Source organism: Sorex araneus, chromosome 1 (assembly GCF_027595985.1).
Source record: "Sorex araneus isolate mSorAra2 chromosome 1, mSorAra2.pri, whole genome shotgun sequence".
Classification (NCBI taxonomy): Eukaryota; Metazoa; Chordata; class Mammalia; order Eulipotyphla; family Soricidae; genus Sorex; species Sorex araneus.
Window position 1 is genome coordinate 119,616,988 of NC_073302.1, and position 25,905 is coordinate 119,642,892.

At 52.4% G+C, this 25,905-nt stretch overlaps 1 protein-coding gene across 1 annotated transcript; it reads left to right on the forward strand.

The window, feature by feature from the left end:
* The first annotated feature begins 32 nt into the window (after positions 1 to 32).
* On the forward strand, positions 33 to 17,477 carry C1H5orf22 (chromosome 1 C5orf22 homolog). Its single transcript, XM_004605607.2, has 9 exons — positions 33 to 223; positions 1,941 to 2,086; positions 3,271 to 3,420; positions 5,480 to 5,882; positions 8,207 to 8,269; positions 8,512 to 8,633; positions 10,833 to 10,899; positions 13,001 to 13,140; positions 14,849 to 17,477. The coding sequence occupies exons 1-9, from the start codon at positions 131 to 133 to the stop codon at positions 14,979 to 14,981; spliced, it is 1,317 nt and encodes a 438-aa protein (XP_004605664.2). The 5' UTR covers positions 33 to 130; the 3' UTR covers positions 14,982 to 17,477.
* Positions 17,478 to 25,905: the final 8,428 nt, after the last annotated feature.

Here is a 25,905-nt window from a genome sequence, read left to right on the forward strand (position 1 = left end):
CCAATCCGGAACCGCAACCGGGTGAGCGCGCCTCTCTGCCGGGGAAGGCGGGTGGTCGGCGCAGCGCGTCTGGGCATCCCGGGGCTCTGGCCGCCCGCGCCTCGCTGGGCAGCGGCCCCGGCTGACCACTATGAGCGACTCAGCCGCTGCCGCCGCCGCCGAGCGCGCCTGCCCCCGGCGCTACCCCGAGCTCCCGGTGTGGGTGGTGGAGGACCACCAGGAGGTGAGCTGCGGGGGAGCGCTTAGGGTGCATCGAGCTCAAGTTTGGGGTTCGTTTGGGTTTTGCGTTTTGTCTTTTTGGGGGTCACAGCCGGTGATGCTCAGTTCCTCTTGGCTCTGCGCTCAGGAATGACTCCTGGCAAGTGCTCGGGAGACCGTGCGGGGTGCCCGGGATTGAACCCGGGTCGGCGGCGTGCAAGGCTTCTCGCTGGACATCGATCGCCGGGGCCCCAGTGTTAGTTGTTGTTGTTGCTGCTGTTTTAACCCTCTGGGTGTGCCCCGAAACCCCACAGCCCACAACTGGTGGCGTCGGGGTTCGAACCCGGACTGTCGGACGCCCTAACCAGGCCCCCTGTGTGCACCCTTGCACACACAGTCCTCGCACTGCCCGGGCACCGCGTGCCCAGATGGTGGGGTGTGCCCTGGTGTGTATGTGTGTTTTTCTAGGCTTGGATCCGGTGGGGTTTTGCTGGTAGTGCAGTCGCAGAGCAGCCGGACGTGCCTGGGTGTCCGTTTCTGGAAGCTTCCCAGGGACCGAAGGCAGTTGGGGAAGAAGCCGCGGGAGGCAGAGGGTGACTCCAGGTTTGTGGGTGGCGCCGGGCCAAGAGCAGTGGTTTGCTAGAAGAGCCCCGTGTGCTGGGTGAACGCGGCGTGAATGCCAGAACGTGCAATTCCATTCTTTGCTTTGGTTTGCTTTTGGTACTCTCCGCTTATTTCTGGCTCTGCTGAAGGATCACCCCTGGTGGGGACCCGGGGACCCTATGGGGTGCCAGGGGTCAAACCCCAGGTGTGTTAAGTGCGAGACTAGCACTTTACCAGCTGTACTCTTCTCCAGCCCCACGTTGAGTTTATCCTTTCTTTTTTTTTTCGCCCCAGTTGAATCACTTTGAATTACAAAGTTATTCATGATTGTGTTTCAGGGATACATTGTTCCAACACACACTAAGACCTTCACCCAAGGCCACTTCCTCCACCAGTGCCCCCAGTTTATCTTCTGCACCACCCTTTCCAAGCCTGCCTTTTTTTTCCGTATTCTTTTTCCCCTGCCCCCTCCCCTTTAAGCTCTGCGGTTTACAGTACTGGTCCTGATGGGGTCTCGGTCCTGATGGGGTCTCGTGCAGCTCACCTTACCTTCTCTCAGCGCCCAGTGCCCAGTCAGAGTGACCATGTCCCCTCACTCATTCTTGAGCAGCTCTTTCCTGAGCCCCAAGCCTTGGCCGCTTTCCCTGCCCTCACTCGGAGATGCGGGCAGGATTACAGCTGAGAGGTGCCCATGGAAGCCTTTGGAAGTACAATGTTTGATGCCACCATCTATCAACTACACTAACTCTCATCCCGTTGCTCATCGATTTGTTCGAGCGGGCACCAGTAACATCTCTCATTGAGAGACTTATTATTACTGTTTTTGGCATATCCAATACATACGGGTAGCTTGCCAGGCTCTGCCACTCGGGCTCGATACTCTCGGTAGCTTGCCAGGCTCTCCGAGAGGGGCAGAGGAATCGAACTCGGGTGGGCTGCGTGAAAGGCAAATGCCCAACCGCTGTGCTATCGCTCCAGCCCAACAACTACACTAACAACTTCTTTATTTCCCTACTGTTAGACATAGTGCACGTAGTATACTTGCAGGTGCATTTAAGGTATATTTTTGAGGAATCCTCAGTGGAGCAGAAGCTCTTACTACCAGCTCCAGTCCTAAAGGTGCACTTGTGTCTTTACAGGTTCTGCCCTTTATATACCGGGCCATCGGCTCAAAGCATCTTCCCGCTAGTAATATCCGTTTCGTGCACTTTGATTCCCATCCAGACCTCCTCATTCCTGTGAATATGCCCGCTGACACCGTGTTCGATAAGGAAACGCTTTTTGGGTAATCACTTGATTTGCTTCATGATCTTTATGTGCTTGAAATGCAGCCTGCAGTAGATGATAAACAGAGAAAAATAAACTTTTTAGCTCATGACTTTCATTTTTTGGTTTTTCTTTTCTTATTTTATTTAGAACAAGTGCTGCAGGCTTTGTCTTAAATATCTTAGGGTACTCACCACATTGCCCCGCCTGCAAGCCCTTCTCTACTCCGTGTGGTGTGAGTTCAATCCTGGGTGCGAGGGAACATCTCTGGCTGTGTGCATCCCAATAAAACTTTATTGCAAAAACAAGTAACCGATCAATGTTTGCCAACCTCTGCTTTAGCATACACGGTGTTATTAACTGAAGAGATAGTTCAGTGGGTTGGGCACTTACCTTGCCTGAGGCAACCCATATGGTTCCCTGAGCCTGTGATCCCCAAAACAAACTAACTAAAAAGCAGTAAAAAGCCGAATTTTAGAAGTAGAGACTTTACAAGTTTATCTGAGTGCCTTCCTTCCTCTTCAAAGTCTGGATATAGAGACACACGAAAATGTTTGTTATCTTAACCTATATTGTTCGATACACATCTTTATTTCATATAACTCTCCTTCCAGTATTAAGTTCCTTCAGCCTCCCCATTTGCATACTTAGGTCCTAGATCTTGTTGACTTTGGGGGTCCACAAAAGCAGAGAAATGGAATCGAACCAATTCTAAGGTCATAGTACAGTGGGGTGAGAGGTTGCCTTACAAGTGGCTGACTTGGGGTCGATCCCCAGCATCCCATATGGTCCCCTGAGCACTGCCAGGAGTAATTTCTGAGTGCAGAGCCAGGAGTAACCCCTGAGCATCGCCAGGTATGATGCAAAAAGCCCCCCCCCCAAAAAAAAGAGAGATTGAACCCAGGTTTCATGCATGCAAGGGGCACACTTTACTGAGTGAGCTCTAAGCACAGTCAGAAATAAGTTCTGAGCAATACCGTGTGTACCCCCAAAGCACACCCCCACAACACTACCAAAAAAGAAAGAAAGAAAGAATTTTAAATTTACACTCAGGAGTAAGGTTTAATGAAGACCATGATGGAAAGCCTAATATAAAACTGGCACTTTTGTTAGTGCACGGTAGTGAAGAATCCAGACCCTGCTGGAGACGGCCGTCGGCGGTGTTGTGGGTGAGATCTCACGCGCCCTCTGTTTCCCTCCCAGGGAGCTGAGCATTGAGAACTGGATCATGCCCGCCGTGTACGCCGGCCACTTCTCTCATGTCCTCTGGCTGCATCCGCCCTGGGCTCAGCAGATCGCCGAGGGCAGACACCACTTCCTAGTGGGCAAAGACACGTCCACCACCACCATCAGGTAATCACGTGCCGTGCGTGTGTGTGTGTGTGTGTGTGTGTGTGTGTGTGTGTGTGTGTGTGACCACCATCAGGTAATCACGTGCCGCGCGCATGTGCAGCAGATAACCGAGGGCAGACACCACTTTCTAGTGGGCAGAGACATAGACATGTCCTCCACCGTGTGTGTGTGTGTGTGTGTGTGTGTGTGTGTGTGTGTGTGTGTGTGTGTGTGTGTGTGTGTGTGTGTGTGTGTGTGTGTGTGTGTGTGTGTGTGTGTGTGTGTGTGTGTTGCAGGCGCTGGCTGATTGTCACTCCCTGTCCTCAGGCCCATCTCTGTGGGCCTTGGGGGCTCAGAGCTTGGGGCCTCACGGTGCAAAAGAAAGGATTTTTCGGGAAAGTGAAATGAGCCCAGGGCTGAGCTCCGGCCAGCGTGGGCCTGTTCCCGGCCCCTGTGCGGTCAGTTCACCTGGGACATGGCTCTGGGGTACAGCACTCACCTCGCCTGATGAAAACCCCGGACTCGGCCCCTAAGAGGGAAGAACACCCAAACTTAGACTGCCGGGGTCCAATTATGCCACGACTGTTTCAGACTGTGCCCCCCAAGCTGCTGGCAGCAGGGTTCCCAGTCTTTGATTTTAGCCTCTCCACACCCTGAGTGTATTTAGTTGATGGCCACATCGCTTGTTGTGCAGAGAAAGTCGGGGCTTCTGTGCCCTATCCCAACCCTCAAGTTGTTTTATTTGGAGCCGGGGAGGAGGGCTGGGGGGACTTTGGGGCCCACACCTGGTGGTACACAGGGCTTACTCCTGGCTCTGTTCTCAGTAGTCACTCTCAACAGGGCTCAGGGGACCCTACATGTCCCAAGGATATGAACTGCGGTTTTTTCCATGCCAGGAAAACACCTTAACCCCTGGGCTATAACTCTAGTCCCTCAAGTTGTGTTCTTAATAGCCATCTCCATCCACTGGCATTCTGGCTGTCTTGACGACCAACTCCCCACTAAACGGTGTGCTACATCGATTCTACGACTGTGTGACTGGTCCAGGGCAGTCGTCCAGCAGCGATAGTTCAGTTGGCCTTGCACGCGGCCAACCTGGGTTCGATTCCCAGCATCCCAATGGTCCCCCAAGCACTGCCAGGAGTAATTCTTGAGTGCAGAGCCAAGAGTAACCCCTGAACATTGCCAGGTGTGACCCAAAAAGAAAAAAAATAAAAACTTCCTTACAACTATATGATATATCAAGAATATATCAGTTCTTTTGGATTGGCATATTGAGTGATACATTTTGCTCTTTCCTTCCAAGGCAGCTGTTGTCTGCTGAATTTAACAGTCAGCAGAGAAAGTTTGAAAGTCTCTCACTTTGGTGTTTTGGGTTCGTTCGTGTTTTTTGGTTTTTTTTGTTTTTTTAATATAAAAATAGTAGAGAATAAGACCGGACCGAGAGCTCAACAGACTGGAGCACGGACTCTGTGTGCAGGAACCCTGCTTTCAGCCCTGGCACCACCCGCACTCACAGCCACTGCCAAGATTCTGGGCCAGGAGTAGCCCCAAGCACCACTTGGAGTGACCCCATGTCCCCAAATACTACCAAGAGTAACTCTCACCAGAGCAAAAAAATAAATGAATGAAAATTGCCAGAATTAAAAGGCAGAGGCTATCGAGAGAGCTCCAGGGGCTGTACACGCATTTGCATGCTGGCACCCCAGGGACAGGCCTTGGCACTGAGCACCACGGAGCACACCCCCAGGACCGCTGCTGTGGCCCCTGACCACCCGAGGGCTAAGGAAAATCAGCCTTTTGTTGGTTGGTTTGCTCAGGGACCACAGAACAGCCGAGCTCGGAGTATCCTGAGCACTGCCAGCTGTGGCCCCCACATTTATAGATACATAAATATGCACATTTATATAGATTTATTTTTATGTATGCACATTTACACAAGTGTTTGTATGTGAGAAAGAGAATGTGTGACCTCTGAGTTACTGTTCATGTGTCCTTAGCTCTGCCATGCTGTGAAAATTCTATGTGAACTGTCCGCTAATCTCTTGTCTAACTAAAGTCGATTTTCCCTCCGATGCAGGGTGACCAGTACAGATCACTACTTCCTAAGCGATGGCCTCTATGTCACCGGAGACCAGCTGGAAAACCCGAAACCTTTCCAGTTGGACGTCATTATGGTAAAGCCATGTCAGCTTGGTAACAGTCAGGAAGAACATTCTGCCAAAAAGCCCAAGCTCGCGGCGGAAGGCGCCGGAAATGCAACCTCTGCTGCAGAAGGACCGGGGGAGGATGCAGTGGCCCCGAGGAGGGACCCTGCTGGCCCAGAGCCCCTCGATCCTCCCTCGCCTGGCCTCCCGGAGGACCAGACCACAGCCAGCGCCAAGGAGATGCTGGAGATTCTGAAGTCAGGGCCCGAGTTTGTCTTGGATATTGACTTGGATTTTTTTTCTGTCAAGAACCCCTTCAAGGAAATGTACACTCAGGTAAAGGTGCCGCTTCCATTTCTTTCCTGTTGTTCTCAAATGGGATTTTATTCACTCCTCGGTTTTCTAACACCACATAAAAGAGCTGTTTTGGGGAGGCCGGAGCGATAGTACAGCGGGTAGGGCGTTTGCCTTGCACACGACTGACCTGGGTTTAATCCCCGGCATCCCATACAGTCCCCCAAGTACCGCCAGGACAGTAACCCCTGAGCATCGCTGGGTGTGACCCCCCCCAAAAAAAAAAAAAGATTTAAAAAAAAGTGCTGTTTGCAAATACAGATCTTGAGAATTGCAGGGTATGTCTCTCTGTTAGGAAGCAGGCCAGGGCCCAGATGCTCTCCTGTCCTACAGCAGCTGATCCAGGTTTGACCCCCAGCTTCCCAGAAATTCCCTGGAGCCTTCCAAGAGTGATCCCTGAACACAGAGCCAGACTAAGCTCTCAGCACCGCTGGGTGTGGCCCCAAACAAAGTCAGGGGCCAGAGAGATAGGAGAGAGCTCACGGTGCTTGCCTTGCACTCTCTGGCCCCAGTTCAATCCCTGGTCTCACAGATGGTCCCCTGAGCACCCCTGGGTATGGCCCCCAAATAAGAAACCACCTGACTTCCTGCAAACGGCCACGTGGCCCTGCCTGCACTGGGGGCCCCAGAGGGTCTCTGCTGCATGCTCTGGGTCTTGCTTTTCCCTTCCTTCCTGGGACTCTAGGAACCTGATCACCAGTGACTGGTAAGAAGGTCCGAGGGGACGGTGCGTGGATGTTGGTTTAGTTTATTGGGCGAGTCCTCGTCCTCATCCCAGAGTGGACAGCCACGTGCCCGGACAGGGTGCGGATGCCCCGCCGAGCCTGGCTCAGGGTCACTGCCCCCTTGGCTCCCGTTGGCAGGGTCTCTGAATGCCCCCGAGAGCAGTTTGGGCTGCACTCCCGGTGACAGCGCCCTCAGTCCCACTTCCCTGTGGCTCCCTCATGCCTCCGTGTTGTTTAAACACCGTTAGAATTGTCAGTGCCGCTCAGGAGCGGGGAGAGAGGGCTCAGAGCTGGGGCGCAGGAGACCCAGCTTCCAGCCCCCTCACCGCGCACTCCCAGTGGGAGCCCCAAAATACGTTGGTGTTTGTTTGTTTGTTTTTGTTTTTGTTTTGCCTTTGGACCACACCCGGCAGTGCCCAGGCCTTACTACTGGGTCTGAGCTCAGGGATCACTCCTGGCAGGCTCAAGGGACCATATAGGGTGCGGGGGGGGGGGGGGGGGGGGGGGGGGCGGGGATGAAGCTCAAGGCGGCCATATGCAAGGCGCAATGCAAGCGCCCTACCCACCGCACCGCCTCTCCAGCCCCCATGTGATACATTCTTTCCTATATGTAACAGAGAAGCCGCTGGGAAACAAATCCAAGGCTGGCTGTGCCTGGTAGTAGTAGCAACACTATCAAGATGCAGCAAGACTATGTCTTGTATCTTGGTAGTTATTGAGTTCGGGGCTTTTTCTCTCTCTCTTTTTTTTTTCCTTTCTTTTCATTTTTAAATTTTCTCTTGCGCAGAGTGGTTGGGTTTCATTCATGAAACATCCCAGCCCCGGGGCTGGAGAGATAGTCTAGATGGTTGCTGTGTGCAAAACCAGCGGACCTCCCGACCTCCGTTTGACCCTCAGCATCCCCCTGGCAGGAGATCCCTGAACTCAGAGCCAGGAATCCGCCCTGAGCACTGCCAGATGTGGCTTCCCACTGAAGACCAGCTCTTGGCTTCTGCTTTGGGTGTTTGTTAATCCCTGCTGTGTTCCTTTCTGTTCCTAGCCTGAGAGATTATTCTGTGGTTAAGGAACAGACTGTGGAGGGAGTGTGGACCCTTGGCTGCTTACAGGTCCGCGTATTTCCTTTAGAGCCGGAATCCGTCTAGGTCCTAAACTGCTTCCCTCCATAGAGGAATGTCACTAGAAATATTCCCATCCCGACTCCAATTCGCCAACAGTCTCCTAGTAGTAATTATTAGACTTCCTGTCATGCCTTGATCTATCTTGGTTTTGGGGTCACACCTGGCGATGCTCAGGGGTTACTCCTCTCTCTGCACTCAGGAATTACTCCTGGCAGTGCTCAGGGGACCCTATGGGATGCTGGGAATCGGCCGAGTGCAAGGCAAATGTCCTACCCGCTGTGCTATCGCTCCAGCCCCTGCCTTGATCTATCTTTAATATTTGCAGTGAAATCGATATTAGACACGTTGCTGGGTGCTGACCTTTTAGTGAGTGCTACTCTCCTTCACACAGCCCTTTCCACTGAAGTTGATCTTTGAGAAATTAGTGGTCTTTATTATATGAATCCTTTGTTTTGCTTGCCAGGAGGAGTACAAAATCTTACAGGAGCTCTACCAGTTTAAAAAGCCGGGGCCCGACGTGACGGAGGTATCTCCCCTTTTCTCTCTGTGGGTTTTGTCTGTCAGCTGTCCCACGCCATCGCCGGCTGACCAAAGGACTCCAGGGAGGGTGGTCCTTACTTTTTTGTTTATTGGGGAAGCCCATGGTTAGTGCTTGAAACTTGTTGTGAGTTTTAACTTAGAATTTCATTGTCCTGGGATTTTACTTGTGTCTGTGTTTTTTTTTGTCTTTTAAGGAACTCTAATCTCAACCCTTTCATATATTTGAAGGAGGATTTGGTAGATTGTGTGGATACTCGGATCCATCAGTTAGAAGATCTCGAAGCTACTTTTGCTGACTTGTGTGATGGTGATGATGAAGAGACAGTCCGAAAATGGGCCTCGAATCCCGGGTAAGACCTTTGTGGGGTTTTCATCAACTCTCCCGTACTCCAACCAGACATGTATACATTGCTGAGGTCACTAAATAAATTGCTTTTATGAATTAGCACTACATGTAAACACAGATTTACTAACAATAATAAGCATTAATAAGTTTTCTCAGGGGGCTGGAAGTCGGGGTGAGGGGTCGTTTCTGGTTGCGGGTTTGGGTTTGTTGCTTTTAATTTTGGCTTTCGGGCCACTCCCAGTAGTATTCCCACTCCCAGCAGTATTCCCGGCTCTGCACTCGGGGATCATTCCTGCAGGGACTTGGGGGACAGTCTAGGGTGCCAGGGCTCAAACCCGGGCCACCTGCAGGCAAGGCAAACACCCTGCACACGGTGCTAGCTCCGGCATTTGTGTTGTTTGTCGTCGTCGTCGTCGTTGTTGTTGTATTCTGGGTCACAGGGGCCGGTGCTCCTTCCCCACATTGCTCCGGGAATGTGCCGGAGACCAAGCCCGGGGCTCCTGCGTTTGGAACACTGACTCCAGCCCGTTGCGTGACTGCCCTGGCTCTCTTGGTGTTCGTTTAGTGCCCAGTGTAATTCTGAGATGTTGCATTCGACTCTCTCATTGTTTCCCGTCCAGCGGTTGGTTCATGCTCTGTAGGGTCTGGGGTGTGGCTCCAGGAGCCGAACACGGTGGCACGGCTGGCTGTGACCCCGCCACTTGCTATGACAGCAACAGAGAACATGGTGCTCCGTCTTACGGAAGATGGAAGAAGAGTGGGAGGGCCCTGGAGGGATGGTCCAGCGGGAAGGGCACTTGCCCTGCATGCAGCTGACCCCAGTTCAGTCCCCGGCATCCCGTCTGGTCCCCCTGCACACTGCCCGGAGTGAATCCTAAGCTCAAAGCCAGGAGCAACCCCAGAGCATTGCCTCATCAACTAAATAAATGAAAGAGGGGTGGTAAATGGGTCCGGAGAGACAGGACAGGCCCTAAAGCGCTTGCCTTTGCACACGATGGACCTGGGTTTGGTGTCGGACCCTCTGACCTCCTGAGTCTGCCAGGAATGATCCCTTTGCGTCACCAGGTGTGTCCCCAAAACAAAACAAAACCAAAAAGTAGATGAGCAATACAGTCCCTGCTATATGTTGGGGGGGAGGTGGGGGAGAGGATTGCCCTAGTCATAGAAAAATAATTTACCTGACAGGTAAGTTCCAGCACAGAAACATACTTCCGTTTAAGGATAGCCCCACTCTGAGCAGAGAGTGTATTTTCCAGCCTCCCCTGGCGTGAGAGAGCATGATTTGATAACTCAATACTTCCCCTGGATATTTACCTGTTCTCCCAATATTAACATCACCTTATAAATATATATGGCAGGATGGGGCTGGAGTGATAGCACAGTGGGTAGGGTGTTTGCCTTGCACTCGACTGACCCGGGTTCAATTCCCAGCATCCCATATGGTCCCCTGAGTACTACCAGGAGTAATTCCTGAGTGCAGAGCCAGGAGTAACCCCTGTGCATCGCCAGGTGTGACCCAAAAAGGAAAAAAAAAAAATGGCAGGAATAATTCTCTCGGGCCAGATAGATAGTAGAGTGGTAAGACGCTTGTCTTGCAAGCAGACTACCCAGGTTTGATCCCTGGCATCACGTATGATCCCCTATGCATACCACCAAGAGTGATCTCTCAGCATAGAGGCAGCAGTAAGCCATGAACATCTCTGGGTGTAACCCCCAATTTTTTTTTTTAATTTAAAATAAAAAGAGCCAGAGAGATAGTACAGCTGTAGCCTTGTCTGCAGTTCACCCGAGTTCGATCTCCAGATCCCATACAATCCCCCGAGCCCACCAGGAGTGATTTCAGAGTGCACAGCCAAGCTAGGTGTGGCCCAAAAACCTAAAAGAAAGAAAGCAAAAGAAAAAGAAGGAAAGAAAGGTGATCACATGGAGTCATCTGGGCGGGATAATACAGCAGGTAGGGCGCTTGCCTTGCACACGGCCAACCCAGGTTTGAGCCATGGCATCCTTCAGGGTCCCCAGAGCACCGCCAGGAGTAATCTCTGAGTGTAAACCCAGGAGTAACCCCAGAGCACTCCCGGATGTGGTCCAGAAACCCAAAGAAAAATCATGTTTTACCGGTTTTAAGCGTACTGTAGCATTTGCCCCTATAATTTTAGTTGAAAGGGTACAATATTTAATTGAAGGGTGATTTGTTTTTTTCCAGCATGGAATCACTAGTTCCACTTGTACAGAGTTTGAAAAAGCGGATGGAAGTACCAGACTATGAAATGGTGAATATTTTATTTCTGCATCTGAAACTGACTTTGCATGGCCCCTTTTCTGGGGAGAAATACAGAATTCTTTTATGAAAATAGCTCACTTTTATTCCTGGGACGTCTGAAAAAAAAATATTTTTTCAAAGAAGAAATTTGCTTTCAAATAAGCACTTAGAAGCCAGGGTTAGAACACTGAGGTGTCCTGATCATTGTGTTCAGAGTGACCAAAGGGGGTGTCCTGCCCCCAGCTCCTTCCCCTCCCGGGCCTGGGACAGTCCAGGGGGCAGCAGGCGCCTCAGGTGCAGTGGGGGTGCGCCCAGTTAGCATCCTTAAAGAAGGCGGTTTCCAGGGCCAGAGAGAGAGATCGCTCCGCAGGCTGAAGTGCAAGCCTTTGCGTGTCGGACAGGCAGCCTTGACCCCCTCACCTGTGGTCATCCCCCACCAACCCCCCCAAGTAACTCCACTTGGTGTGATTCAGAATGAGAAAGAAAAAAAAGTGGGGAGGAGAGCGAAGCCGTATCAGTAGATATCAGTGGTCACTGTCACTGTCATCCCGTTGCTCATCAATTTGTTCGAGCGGGCACCAGTAACGTCTCTCATGAGAGACTTATTGTTACTGTTTTTGGCATATCCAGTACTCACGGGTAACTTGCCAGGCTCTGCCCTGTGGGCTCGATACTCTCGGTAGCTTGCTGGGCTCTCTGAGAGGGGCAGAGGAATCGAACTCGGGTCGGCCACGTGAAAGGCGAACACCCAACTGCTGTGATATGTGACTGTATTAAGGGCTGCATATCCCAGGGCCCGAGTACAGCGGGGATGGTGTTTGTCTTGCACGGGACCAACCTGAGTTCAATCCCCGGCATCCCAAATGGTCCCTAAGCACCACCAGAAGTAATTCCTGAGCGCAGAGCCAGGAGTAACCTCGGAGCATCACCAGGTGTGACAAAAAATATATATATGCATATACATGCATACACACATGTACGTGAGAAAGAGAGAGAGAAATATAAAGGCTGGATTTTGTGAGGGGAGCTAGAGCAGGGAAAAACTAGGATGAAGTCCTGAGCATCACCGAATGAGGCCGAAAAATATAAAAATACAGCATACTTGAGAAATAATAGTAGGTTAACTGAGACAAGAGGAAGACTTTTTCTTGTGTCTTCTTAAAACCTTGAATGTCCTACTAGGTTGATATATTTGGCAATAAAATAATGGTTGGAAAGAAAAGCTGAACAAGGATATTTTTACAGCTTTTTATCAATTTTTAGAATCTAGGTGAAATGGAAAGTATGTTAGAAAAACTTGAAATATCAGATTGGCTCAAGGACAGAAATGGAATCAACCCATAATCAGAAAATATGTTAAAGAACTGAAGAATTATTCCTGGAAAGAAAGAGTTTGAACAGATGTGCAGGCTGGTTCTATCAAAATTTCTGAGAAGAGGGGCTGGAGTGATAGCATAGTGGGTAGGGCGTTTGCCTTGCATGCGGCTGACCTGGGTTCAAATCCCAGCATCCCATATGGTCCCATGAGCACCGCCAGGAGTAATTCCTGAGTGCAGAGCCAGGAGTAACCCCTGTGCATCGCCAGGTATGACCCAAAAAACAAAAAAAAAAATCTTCTGAGAAGAGGAACCCGGAACAGCAGTACAGCTTGCACACAGCCGGACCAGGTTGTATCCTTGACATCCCATATGGTCCACCGAGCAAGGCTAGGAGTGATCCCTGAGTCCAGAGCCAGGAGTCACCCCCGAGCATCACCAGGTGTGGCCCAAAAAACAAGGTTTCAGAGAAGAGGTAACTTCTGTGGCCCAGAAAGGGGAAAACAGCCTGAATCCACAGAAAATTGTTCAAAGCAAAACCATCGAAGGGTAAAGACTCACCCCAGGAGCTAGAGAAAGAGTTCGAGAAGTAAGGTGCTTGCTTTGCATGTGACCAATCTATGTTTGATCCCCGCCATCGTCCCCAGTCCTGGGACCACCTCCAGGTGCGATCCCTGACCCTAGATCCAGGAGTAAGCCTGAGCACAGCCAGGTGTGGCCCCAAAACGGAAATTTAAAAAAAAAAAAAAGCAATCTACAACAACCAAACTTCACAGTGAATTGTCTTATTTCCAGGTTCACCAGGCGGGGCTGACCTGTGATTATTCAGAACTGCCTCACCACGTCAGCACCGAGCAAGAAATTGAGCATCTGGTTCAGTCTATGTGTCGTTTGCTGCGGAGTTTACCCAAACCGACTCTGGTGACAATTGCCCGGTAAGTGTGGTTGCCTTGAGTAACGGCCCGCCGGGGTCTGGGACCTGGTTCAGATGCCAGCGCCTCTTGGGGTTCCCTGAGCAGCACCCCCACGGCCTGCCCTTGAGCTAACCCAGGAACAGCCCCTAAGCACTGCCCCGTGTGGTACAACCCTCCACCCTAAATAAATCACTTTGTTTTAAACCCACTAGTCCTAGCACCCGTCAACGAGGTAACAGCCCTCTGTGGTATAAGCACTTTTCAAGGCCAGGGAGGTACTGCAGGGGAAAGACAGTTGTCTTGCATGCAGCTGACTGGGTTCAAGCCACGGCACCGCTTGAATGCAGTTCCCAAGCCCATCAGGAGTGAGTGATCCCTGAGCACAGAGCCAGGGGTAAGCCCTGAGCACGGGCAAGTGTGGCCCAAGCACAAATCAAGAAAAACCTCTCTCCCGGGCGGGAGCAACATGACGCTCGCCATGACCGTGCCGCCAGACCCCACGCCAGGCTGTTCCACTCGAGACACCCCAGAGGGGGGTGAGTGAGACCCCTCTCTGCCCCAGGGGACCCAGCCCTGGCAGCCGGAAACCTCCAGAACCCAGCCGCCACCACGCTCACGGCCGCTCTTCCCATTCTCGGGCTCAGCCTCGCCCACGAGTGAACCTTTTCCCAGACCACGTGGTCGCATTCGCGGCCTCGAGACACTTCATAGGACACACCCAACCCGTACTCCGAGAGCACCGCACCACACCTGATGGGACTCAGAGTAGAGGGAAATATTATATTATTTCGGTTCCGCTTTTTTTTGTTTGTTTTTTTGTTTTTGCTTTTTGGGTCACACCCGGCATTGCACAGGGGTTACTCCTGCCTCATGCACTCAGGAATGACTCCTGGCAGTGCTCAGGATGGGATGCTGGGAATCGAACCCGGGTCGGCCGCGTGTAAGGCAAACGCCCTACCCGCTGTGCTATCGCTCCAGCCCCTCGGTTCTGCTTTGAGGGCAGGGACTGGGGTTTGGGATGGAAACACCCGAGACATGGCGATGGAAGGTGCCATGGTGGTGGGATGGGTGTTTGGATATCAAATGTAATCAAATACTGCGAACGACTTTCTGAAATTAAAAAATTTTAAAAAGAAACAAGGAGAAACTGTTCCAGGGGCCCAGCGCAATAGTACAGCTGGTAGAACTGGCCACGCACTCGGCCAACCCGGGTTGGATCCCCGAGCACCTCCGGGAGAGATTCCTGAGTGCAGAGTCAGGAGCGAGTCCTGAGCCTGGGCATCGTCAGTGTGCCCCCTTCCCACCGCCTCTGGAATAGTACTGGGGGCGGGGGGTGTTTCATTTCTTCCCTCTTCCCCCACTCCCTTCCCTCCATCGACCCCCCCCACCCCGCCCCCTTTCAATGACCAGGGGTCACTTACACACGTGCCCAGGCATGGACGGGCTCCCCAGTGGCACCTCAGGATGCTGTGCCTGCACACAGATGGCATGCCAGGACTCGAACCCAGGCCGGCCTTGTGGGGGGCAGTGCCCAGCGTGATGCGCCCTCTCTGGCCCCCACAGTGAACAGTCAGTAGCTTCCACTCGTGTCTTCAGAGTCCGGCCCGCCGTGTCTCTGTCCCACAGTGAGACCCCCGCAGGCAGGCCTGGCTTCTGGGTGGGTGCTGCTTTTTCCCGGCATCCAGCGTGTGATGCCTCTTCCTCGGTCCTTTCCTCGCCTCCACCGCAGGTCCAGTCTGGACGACTACTGCCCTGCTGAGCAAGTGGACGCCATCCAAGAGAAAGTCCTGAGTGCTCTACGCTCCCTCTACGGGCCGCTGGACCTCCACCTGACCTACTCCGCGGACCCTCCCACGCCTTAGAGCAGGCCCGGGGCCGCCTTCGAGAGCGGGGTTTCGGCTGACTCTCCCCTACACGAGGCTTCCAGAGACCCCGGGCTCTGACACGGGCGTCCGTCTCGAGCCCCTCAGGGAACGCAGCTCTCCGGGGTCGCCCGTCTCCTCCTCGCTGCTGACACTGAACGTCATTATTGTCTCCGCCGTGACAGAGGCGTCTCCCCACCACCCCTGCTTTCCTCCTTCACCTCTACGTCTGTGGGACCGTTTGAAGCCCACCCGCTCGTCCTGCAGGCACCCAGTCACGCCATCTGTCAAGCACTTCGTTAGGGCTGTGCCCGTCATGATGCAGGGTGCAGGAGCCGCGCCTGCCCTCGGAGGCATGTCGGGCTGGAGGGCGAGTGTGTCTGGGCCGCGCTTCTCCTCCTCCTCGGAGCACCCCGGCCTTCCTAGGGGAAAGAATTCATTCTCCAAGGCTGCAACTGAAAATCTCAGCGAACCTGGCGGTCCCTGAGACCGTGGCGGGGGTCACGGCCTTGGCTCTGCCCTGCTGCTGCCCGTTCCTCCGACCAGGAGGGTCTGTTGGAACAGACTCCACCAGATCATGACTTTCTTTGGTTAAGGAGAAAAGCAGGGGGGAAGGGTGTGTGTGTCTGTGTGTGTCTGTTTTCTGGTTTGTATATTGGTATTTGCATCCCAGAACCCGGGGTCTCCCCTGCTGTGCTTTGCCACTGTGTGTGTGTGTGTCTGTGTCTGTGTCTGTGTCTGTGTCTGTGTCTGTGTGTGTCTGTTTTCTGGTTTGTATATTGTATTTGCATCCCAGAACCCGGGGTCTCCCCTGCTGTGCTTTGCCACTGTGTGTGTGTGTGTGTGTGTGTGTGTGTGTGTGTGTGTCTGTGTCTGTGTCTGTGTGTCTGTTTTCTGGTTTGTATATTGTATTTGCATCCCAGAACCCGGGGGCTCCCCTGCTGTGCTTTGCCTCTGTGTGTGTGTGTATGTGTGTGTGTGTGTGTGTGTGTCTGTTTGTCTGTTTTCTGGTTTGTATATTGGTATTTGCATCCCAGAACCGGGGTCTCCCCTGCTGTGCTTTGCCCCTGCCCCCCGGGGGTACTCGGGTGCTTTCCAGTGGCCGTTGTGGGCGCCCACCACCGTTACTGCAGCCTGGTCACTTTCCTTGCAGTAGACCAGCTCTGTGACTCAGAGCAGGGCCAAGAGTCCCAACTTTGGTTCTGAGCTGCCATCAGCTCCCAGGGACCTACCTGCTTTCCTGTCTCTGAGTAACGGGCCCGCCTGCCCGTGTCTCTCTCAGGCATGCAACTTTTCGTTCGTTCAGGCCACTCATTTTTTTTGTTTTCGTTTTGGGGGCCACACCAGCAATGCCCAGGGGTTATTCCCGGCCCCGCCCTCAGGAATTAGTCCTGGTGGGGCTGGGAGACCCTATGGGATGCCGGGATTGGATCCAGGTCAGCTACGAGCAAGGCAAGCACCCTGCACCGGTACTATCTCGGCCCCCCCTTGTAGCACCCTTATGTTCGGTAGCAGTCACTTATGTTTACGAGACGTTTTTCCGCTAAAACCTGGATGTGTTTGGGCTTTTTTTCCCCCCTTTGCTCTGAAAGGTAGCGTGTGGAGGGGTGTTCTCCCTTGGGTCCGTGTGCACCGGACCTGTGTCTTCGCTGCTTTCTCTCATCTAGGAAATCAGTTCCAAGCAGCCCCCCCCACGAAGCCTGGGGAAAGACTCGGCATCGTGCACGTGCCCAAACCCAGCACCACGGGGTCCCTGCAGCGCTGCCAGGGCGAGCACAGGCCCCTGGGCCCTGGACGGTCATCCTTAACCCCCAGGCCGGCTCTGCCAGGGGCTGGGGGTAGAGAGGGTTGGAGAGGACTGCCCGTTAAGGCCTTGCATGCAGCCCGTGAGGGGGGACCCTGAGCACAGAGCCAGGAGCGAGCCTTGAGCACTGCCAGATGTGCCCCAACCCCAGAGAAAAGTCAAGTAAGGTGATACGTAAAGGGAGAAGCACTCGTCTCTCCTGAGTCCTAACACTGCACTTGTTTGCACTTTTGCACGTTACTTTCAGGACTTGGTTGTACAACTGGAGATCGTCGCATGCTGCTCAAATGTAAAGATGATAATAACGATCATCTTTTTTGTGTCATTTTCCCCAGTCTGGGCGGCGGCGCTCTAGAGCGTGTTCCCCGAGGGCGCAGTACCGCTGCCTCACAGCAGGTGGCAGCAGATCCCACTTTCCCTGAGACTTTCTCTCCCGGCTTTGCTGCTTCTCTGAGTCGTCCTCCCAAGGTCCACCCTGCTGGGGAGAGCAAGGCGGGCTCTTCCAGCTCTGCGTCTTGCCAGAAAGTCCGTGCCATGGAGCTTAATTTCTCTCTAGAACCAGAATTGCACGACGGTGCTCTTTTCAATGCTGCATGTTTCTGTACAAACGGGGGTTGCTTCCGTGAGTGACTTGTGGGGCAGAAGAAAAAGGTGTTTGTTGAGGGTCGTTAGAAGTAAACCCAGACGCAGCAGTCAGTGTGTGTGACCTTTGTTTCCGCGCCGCTGCTCTCTCGTGAGTCCCTGGATTCCACAAGCCCCAGCAGTCACCCAGTTAAATAAGCCCCAGCTGTACCTTTCTGAGAAAAATACTAACCTCCCTGGACAAACACCATGACATCGTCGTACCTGCATTGCAAACAGGTGTGCACAAAAGGAGAGGGAGAGAGAAAGGAGAAAGATGCCTGCCATAGAGGCAGGCTGTGGGAGGGGAGGGGTGGGAGGAGGGAACTGGGGACATTGGTGGTGGAAAATGGATGTTGGTGGAGGGATGGGTGTCGGAACTTTGCATGACTGAAGCCCAATCATGAACAGCTTTGTAAGGGTCTATCTCACGGTAGTTAAATTTTTTAAAATGATCCATCCTTCGCCAAAGAAACAAAAAGATGTGAGGGGTGAGAAAGAGAAGGAAGGAGGGGCTGGAGCGATAGCACAGCGTGTAGGGCATTTGCCTTTCACGCAACCAACCCGGGTTCGATTCCCAGCATCCCATTTGGTCCCCCGATTCCTGAGTGATTCCTGAGTGCATGAGCCAGGAGTAACCCCTGTGCATTGCCAGGTGTGACCCAAAAACAAAAAAAAACTAAAAAAAAAAAAAAGCAGAAGGAAAGAGTGTGTGCTCAAGAAAGAACACAGGCTTCCCAGAGTGGGAAAAACACAAGCAAAGGGGCAGCACGAAGCAGGGGAGACGCGTGTTTCAAGGAGGATGCTGGTGTGAAGAGCAAGCCGGGCTGTCGTCTAGCGATGGTGCTGGGCTGCGCAAGGGACCGGTGAGCCAGCCCCGAGTGCTGGAGGCCGGGCCAGGCCAGCCTCACGTGGCCATCTGAGCGCTCGGTCAGGTCCTGAGCGTGGCCAGGAGTGGCCCAAGACAGTCCGGCAGGCGAGGAGCTAGTCTCGAAAATGGCAGGCTGAATTCGATCCCCAGCACCCCGAGTGGTGCTCCAGCCCCCACCAGGAGTGCTCTCTGAGCCCGAAGGCAGGAGTAGTAAGCCCTGAGCACCACCGGGTAGGGCCCAAGCACCCGAGAGTGGAGGCGGGGGAGAGAGAGACAGAGGCAGTTCTGCCAGACTCCTCAGAACGAGGCTTTTCGCCTGGATAAGACTTGGGAGGAGCCAGGCATGATAGTACTAAGTCAAATGATGGTCAGTTGCATAGACCCAGGGGCTAGAGCAGTCGTACGGTGAGGCGGGCGCTTGCCCGGCACCCCATAGGGTCCCCCAAGCCCTGCAGGGAGTAAGCCCTGAGCTCCCGCCGGTTTTCATGTCTTCAAAACCAAAAATAAATAAAAATAGGTGGACTGGGGAGATGGCTCCAGGGCTGAGTGCATGTGGGAGGCAGGGGGGGGGGCGGGGAGGAGGGCATCCATCCCTGAGCATCACTGGAAACAGCCCGAGACTGTGGGACCAGGAGTAGCCCTTAAACACCATCAGGCGTGCCCCTCCCCAAATATAATTGATTACAGATGCAGGGGTGAGGCGGGCTGCCGTGGTAGACCTTCCCAGGCCTGTTTGAGAGCCTGGCTCCAACCCAAGGCACCACATCTCCACTGAACACCGCTGGGCCTAACCTGTGAGCACTGGCGGGTGCTGGCCTCCAGGCCAAACACCTCCAAGACACATGGTCCAGCCATGGGCAGGGCGCGAGTGGGGAATCCACTGGCTTACTAGTGTCAGGCAGGCCCGGGATCAGGCACAGGGCTGACACTGAGCGACATCCCTGGCCCCCTCAGCAAGACTTTTGATTCACCCAAACTTAACTAAAGCCTGCTGTTGCCCAGAAGCCTCACCCATAATATGAACAGTTAACGTATTTCGTGTGTTAGATGCAGTATAGTCTGATGGGGGGGGGGGGTGCCTGGGTTCGCAAGACTTTTTTTTTTTTTTTTGCTTTTTGGGTCACACCCAGCGATGCACAGGGGTCACTCCTGGCTCTGCACTCAGGAGTTACTCCTGGCAGTGCTCAGGGGACCATATGGGATGCTGGGAATCGAACCCGGGTCAGCCGCATGCAAGGCAAACGCCCTACCCGCTGTGCTATCGCTCCAACCCCTCGCAAGACATTTTTGTGTTTTGTTTTACATTTTTTTTTCTTTTTGGGTCACACCTAGCGATGCTCTGGGGTTCCTCCTGGCTCTGGGCTCAGGAATTACTCCTGGCAGTGCTTGGGGGACCATATGGTATGTCGGGGATCGAACCCAGGTCGGCCACGTGCAAGGCAAACACCCGACCCACTGTACTATCACTCCGGCCCCGTGTTTTGTTTCACTTTTTATTGAGATTTAGGGACTAGGATCACCCCGAGGGTGTTCACGTTATGGTACTGATGTACAAACTCACTGCCCACCATGGACACTGAAATACCCACACCCCTGCTGCTCTGTCACCTCAGGTCCAGCCGTCCTGCTCCTCCTCTGTCCCCCCACTTGATGGACAAGGCGGGTAACCTCTCTCCGCACCAGCCCTGTGCCCAGGACCTGCCACCTGCGCTCCCGTTACTCCCAACCTATTGGCTCCCCGCCCCCAAACCTGTGCTCCCCGGTCTGTGTTCCGGCACCCACGGCGCCTGATTAACCACCGTTGCCCCGTGCCCTGCTTTGTTCCTCGGCAGGCGAGTGAGATCACCCTGCATTCGTCTGTCTGTCCCTAACTTATTTGGCACGAGACCTTCCCGGTCTGTCCACAAAATGCATGACTTGACTTTTCCTTGTGTATTGTCTGCGTTCTTACCACAAAATCAGTTAGAGAAAAGAGAAATAAATCATAAGAAAAATAACATTTACAGGGGCTGGAGTGATAGCACAGTGGGTAGGGCGTTTGCCTTGCACGCAGCCGACCCGGGTTCGATTCCCAGCATCCCATATGGTCCCCTGACCACCGCCAGGAGTAATTCCTGAGTGCAGAGCCAGGAGTAACCCCTGTGCATCGCCAGGTGTGACCCAAAAAGCAAAATAAATAAATAAATAACATTTACAGCATGGTAGTTAGAAAAAAAAAAAAAGATGAGTAAGTGGGCCCCACCACTCAAAGCTGCACCGTTCAAAAAGCACCTGTAGGGGCTGGAGCGATAGCACAGCGGGTAGGGCGTTTGCCTTGCATGTGGCCGACCCGGGTTTGATTCCCAGCATCCCATATGGTCCGCCAAGCACTGCCAGGAGTAATTCCTGAGCCCAGAGCCAGGAGTAACCCCTGAGCATCGCTAGGTGTGACCCAAAAAGAAAAAAAAAAGTAAAACAAAACACAAAAATGTCTTGTGAGGGGCTGGAGTGATAGCACAGTGGGTAGGGCATTTGCCTTGCACGCAGCTGACCCGGGTTTGATTCCCAGCATCCCATATGGTCCCCTGAGCACTGCCAGGAGTAACTCCTGAGTGCAGAGCCAGGAGTGAACCCTGTGCATTGCTGGGTGACCCAGGAGTAACCCCTGTGCATCACCAGGTGTGACCCAAAAAAGCAAAAAAAAAAAAAAAAAGAGCAACTGTCGCTTGATTCGACGTTGATGTGTTCATAGGAAGTGGCGGTTGACTGAGCCCGGAGAGCTGAAAAGGATGAGCACGTGCTTTGCCCGCTGGAGGCCTGGGTTCAATCCCAGGACCCCTGGGTGCGGTCTACAAACCAAAGGATATTTATTATCCAAGACCGTCTACACGTGGCTATTTAAATGTCCTGATAAAAGCATCTTCCTTTAAAATCCAGCTCCCATGTCCCAACAACCACAGTTCAAGTGCTCAACACAGCCAGTTTGATGCATTTCTCCTGGCGGTGCTCAGGGGAACATATGGGATGCGGAGGATGGACCCTGGGCCAATGACTGTCGGATGAGACAGCGGGAGCATAGAGCACAGAAGAAAGGGAGGCTCCATGGGATGCTGGTCTGCTCTTACTCACTGTAAATCTCCTCAGGGAGATTGCCCTACGATCCTTGGGGAAAAGGGCACATGGTTTGGGTTGGGGGCCATGCCCTGCTCGGGCACAGAAAGAGAGGTTTAAAAGTTCTGGAGGGGCTGGAGCGATAGCACAGCGGGTAGAGCATTTGCCTTGCACGTGGCTGACCCGGGTTCAAATCCCAGCATCCCATATGGTCCCCTGAGTGCCGCCAGCGGTAATTCCTGGGTGCATGAGCCAGGAGTAACCCCTGTGCATCGCCGGGTGTGACCCCCAAAAGCAAATAAATAAATAAATAAAAGTTTTGCAATGGGCTGAAGCCATAGTACATAATACGTAGGTAGGGCACTTGCCTTGCATGCAGCCAGCCCGGGTTCGATTCCCAGAATCCCATATGGTTCCCTGAGCACTGCCAAGAGTAATTCCTGAGTGCAGAGCCACGAGTCAGGCCTGAGCATTGCCAGGTGTGACCCCCCCCCAAAAAAAGCAAAAATCAATCAATAAATACAAGTTCTGGAATGCAGAGAGAGTTCATGCTGTGCACACAAGAGCCCAGGTCCAGTCAGAGGCAGGAATAGCCCCTGAATGCCACCAGGTGTCGCCAAAAGAACCCTAAGCCAGCCAAGGTCTCAAAACTGTGTTAGGGCTGGGTATTGTAGCTCAGTGGTAGAGCACTTGCCTTGCTTATATGAGGCCTTGGGTTCGATTTTGTTTGTTTGTTTGTTTGTTTTTGTTTTTGGGCCACACCCGGCAATGCACAGGGGTTTCTCCTGGCTCTGCACTCAGGAATTACTCCTGGCGGTGCTCAGGGGACCATATGGGATGCTGGGATTAGAACCCGGGTCAGCCTCGTGCAAGGCAAACGCCCTACCCGCTGTACTATCGCTCCAGCCCCATTGGGTTGGATTTTTTGAAAACACACACACGCACGTGCACACGCATGCACACACGCACGCGCACACACACGCACACATGCTCTGCATTAGTCTCTAGTGATATCAGCTGCCCTTCCCTCTACACCCATTGAAGGCTTGTCTCTGAGCAAATCTGAGACATCCCCCAGTATTTATCAAGCACTGGCATCTTTTAATTTCCTTAATTAATTATATGACACTGAAAAATCTGCATTTTTGGAGGAATGAAATTGATTTTTGTTCGTGAAGGTAAAAAGATATTACAAATTTGCTAATTATTCCATGGGGTGGCTTCTCTATTGCAAGACCTTAATAGACAAGCCCTTTGGGAAGACGCATAGTAAGTAGTTATGTTTTGTTGATAACCATGTATGAATATTTGGCTTGGAAGAAGAATGCCAATAGCAGCATCCCATGCAAAATTGAAATTGCACTTTCTTGACAATATAGAGGGAATCGAACATAATGTCCCCCTTGACATATGTTAGAAGCCTGAAAAACAGCAATGATGAAACCACTGATACTGACATTTCTGCAACTAAACATTTTCCCCCTAGAAGCCTTACTGGTGCAAGCTTGTGCGCTAAAAATAACAAGATGTATGGAGGGAAAGTGTTGAAGCAGAACAGCCAAAGCCTGTGCAATTCTGTTAGAATTGTTTTAGAGATTAATGCGGGACCAACAGAAAAGTAACCTGCAACAAATTACATTCTTAATCGAGAAAGACCACGGTGAGATTAAAATCTTCGCCTTTTTTGGGGCGGGGGGTTTACTGAAAGTGCTTCGTGGAAAGAAGTGCAGACAATTATTGGAGCCTCTGGGGTCTGACAACAAAAACAATGCAGGGAGAATAAAGGGAGAGGAGGAAAATGGATTCTGCACATCCAGGACAAAGAAAAACCAACAAGCAAAGGCAGAGACTGGGGCAGGAGCTATACTACAGCAGGCAGGGCACTTGCCTTGCATATGGCTGACCTGGGTTCAATCCCTGACATCCCAGAAGTCATCCCTGAGCACAGAGCCAAGAGTAATGCAGGAGGGGCTGGAGTGATAGCACAGCGGGTAGGGCGTTTGCCTTGCATGCAGCCGACCCGGGTTCGATTCCCAGCATCCCATATGGTCCCCTGAGCACCGCCAGGGGTAATTCCTGAGTGCATGAGCTAGGAATGACCCCTGTGCATTGCCGGGTGTGACCCAAAAAGCAAAACAAAAAAAAAAGTAATGCAGGAGTCTTGGGTTTGATCCCCAATACCACATGGTTCCCTGAGCACCCCCAGAAGCATCTCAAGCATAGGGCCTGGAGTAGCCCCCAAGCACAGCTTAGTGTATCCACCTGCCCCCCAAAAAATAAAACATTCCTGTAGTATGCTATAGACCACCTAAGAACATAGGCAGAGTAAGAAAACACATGTCTCTTGTTTGTGCAATAGAGGTGCAGGAAAAATAAAACCAGAAATAAAAGGGATCGTTGGTACCAAGAGCGTGGGTAGAAACGAGAAAGAAATTAGACGTGGAAGGGAGGGAGGGGCACTTCTCCAGAGGCATCTTCGTGTGGGGTTTGACTCGGAAAAAGTAGCATCACACACTCCCAGAAACTAAAGGGGAGGATCCAATGCAACCAAGATGGACGTGGAACCTGGAGTGGAAAATAGACTAGAACAGGGAGATGTATTACAAGCTGCTAGCCCAGCCTTCCCGGACCTTGCAGTCCCAGCCAGGATCAAGGCTGATGTGGCCCATATGAGATCCCCCCAAAAAAATAATATTATGAGCAGTTACCTCGGCCCCTCTGGCTCCCAGAAGCTGATGCTCCCAGACTGAAATCAGCAATGACATCACACACAAGGTTCACGTCTGCTGGGGTCTGCTGGGGTCTCGCCCTCAGCTCATGGCAATAGTCTAATCCTGAGCCCGCAGTCACAACACTGCCCACGTGTGTGACTGTGGAGGTAAGACAAGGCTCGGGAATCAGCCCAGCTGGGAGACCAGGGAGCCTATGAATTCTTGCCAGGCGGGGGCTGCTGGCTTGAATCTGGAAGCAGGAAACCTGACGGGGGAAACAAATGAAAGCCCGGCTAACCCCTGGTGATGTTAAAATCAATGACCTTGGCTATTTTTCCAGTTTTGATGGCCACAGAGCTGCTCTAAAGTGGCGGGATGGTGCAAGAAAGGCAGCTGTGAACTGCTATGTTTGCAACTTTGCTCTAAGGATGCCAAAAGGAAAGAGAGAGACAGAGAGAGAGAAAGAGAGAGAGACAGAGAGAAGGAAAGTGTCTGCCATAGAAACAGGCTGGGAGGAGGACAGGGGACAGGAGGGAAACTGAGGTCATTGGTGGAGGGAAATGTACACTGGTGGGGGCACCAGTGCTGGAACATTATATGACTGAAACCTGACCATGATCAGCTTTGTAACTCTATCTCATGGTGATTCAATTTTAAAAAAGGAGGAGGAGGAGGAGGAGGAGGAGGAGGAGGAGGAGGAGGAGGAGGAGGAGGAGGAGGAGGAGAAGGAGAAGGAGAAGGAGGAGGAGAAGGAGGAGGAGGAGAAGGAGAAGGAGGAGAAGGAGGAGGAGGAGGAGAAGGAGAAGGAGGAGAAGGAAAAGGAGAAGGAGGAGAAGGAGGAGGAGGAGAAGGAGGAGAAGGGGAAGGAGGAGAAGGAGAAGGAGGAGAAGGAGAAGGAGAAGGAGGAGAAGAAGGAGAAGGAGGAGAAGAAGGAGAAGGAGAAGAAGAAGGAGGAGGAGGAGAAGAAGAAGGAGAAGGAGAAGGAGGAGGAGAAGAAGGAGAAGGAGGAGAAGGAGAAGGAGGAGGAGGAGGAGGAGAAGGAGGAGGAGGAGAAGGAGGAGGAGAAGGAGGAGGAGGAGAAGGAGAAGAAGAAGAAGGAGAAGAAGAAGAAGGAGGAGGAGGAGAAGGAGAAGGAGAAGGAGAAGGAGAAGGAGAAGGAGAAGGAGAAGGAGAAGGAGAAGGAGAAGGAGAAGGAGAAGGAGAAGGAGAAGGAGAAGGAGAAGGAGAAGGAGAAGGAGAAGGAGAAGGAGAAGGAGAAGGAGAAGGAGAAGGAGAAGGAGAAGGAGAAGGAGAAGGAGAAGAAGAAGAAGAAGAAGAAGAAGAAGAAGAAGAAGAAGAAGAAGAAGAAGAAGAAGAAGAAGAAGAAGAAGAAGAAGAAGAAGAAGAAGAAGAAGAAGAAGAAGAAGAAGAAGAAGAAGAAGAAGAAGAAGAAGAAGAAGAAGAAGAAGAAGAAGAAGAAGAAGAAGAAGAAGAAGAAGAAGAAGAAGAAGAAGAAGAAGAAGAAGAAGAAGAAGAAGAAGAAGAAGCAGCAGCAGCCGCCATGTGGCTCATAGCTGCATGTCTGAGGCCCTGCATATGCCCCCCAACAATGCATGTTCCCCCAGCACCGTGGATCCAAGCGTCTGCGGGTGTGAGACCCCCACACAAAAGGAGCAGTGGGAAGAACATGGAGGGGGGAGGTCCAGAGTGTGGCTCAGGGCAGAGCAGCCACCTCGCAGGTCCCAGATGCTATTGGGGACCCCCAGCTGCACACCAGCGCGTGTGTGTGCCCCGTTAAATATTACCAGCAGCGTGCTGGGCCCCTGGTGAGCCCCCAGACACCCCAGG

Bases quoted from the DNA above. Each gene is read 5' to 3' on its own strand.
- C1H5orf22 (XM_004605607.2), top strand. From the start codon at position 131: ATGAGCGACTCAGCCGCTGCCGCCGCCGCCGAGCGCGCCTGCCCCCGG. The intron at 224-1,940 runs GTGAGCTGCGGG...GTGTCTTTACAG, and splicing joins TGGTGGAGGACCACCAGGAG to GTTCTGCCCTTTATATACCG. The intron at 13,141-14,848 runs GTAAGTGTGGTT...CCTCCACCGCAG, and splicing joins ACTCTGGTGACAATTGCCCG to GTCCAGTCTGGACGACTACT.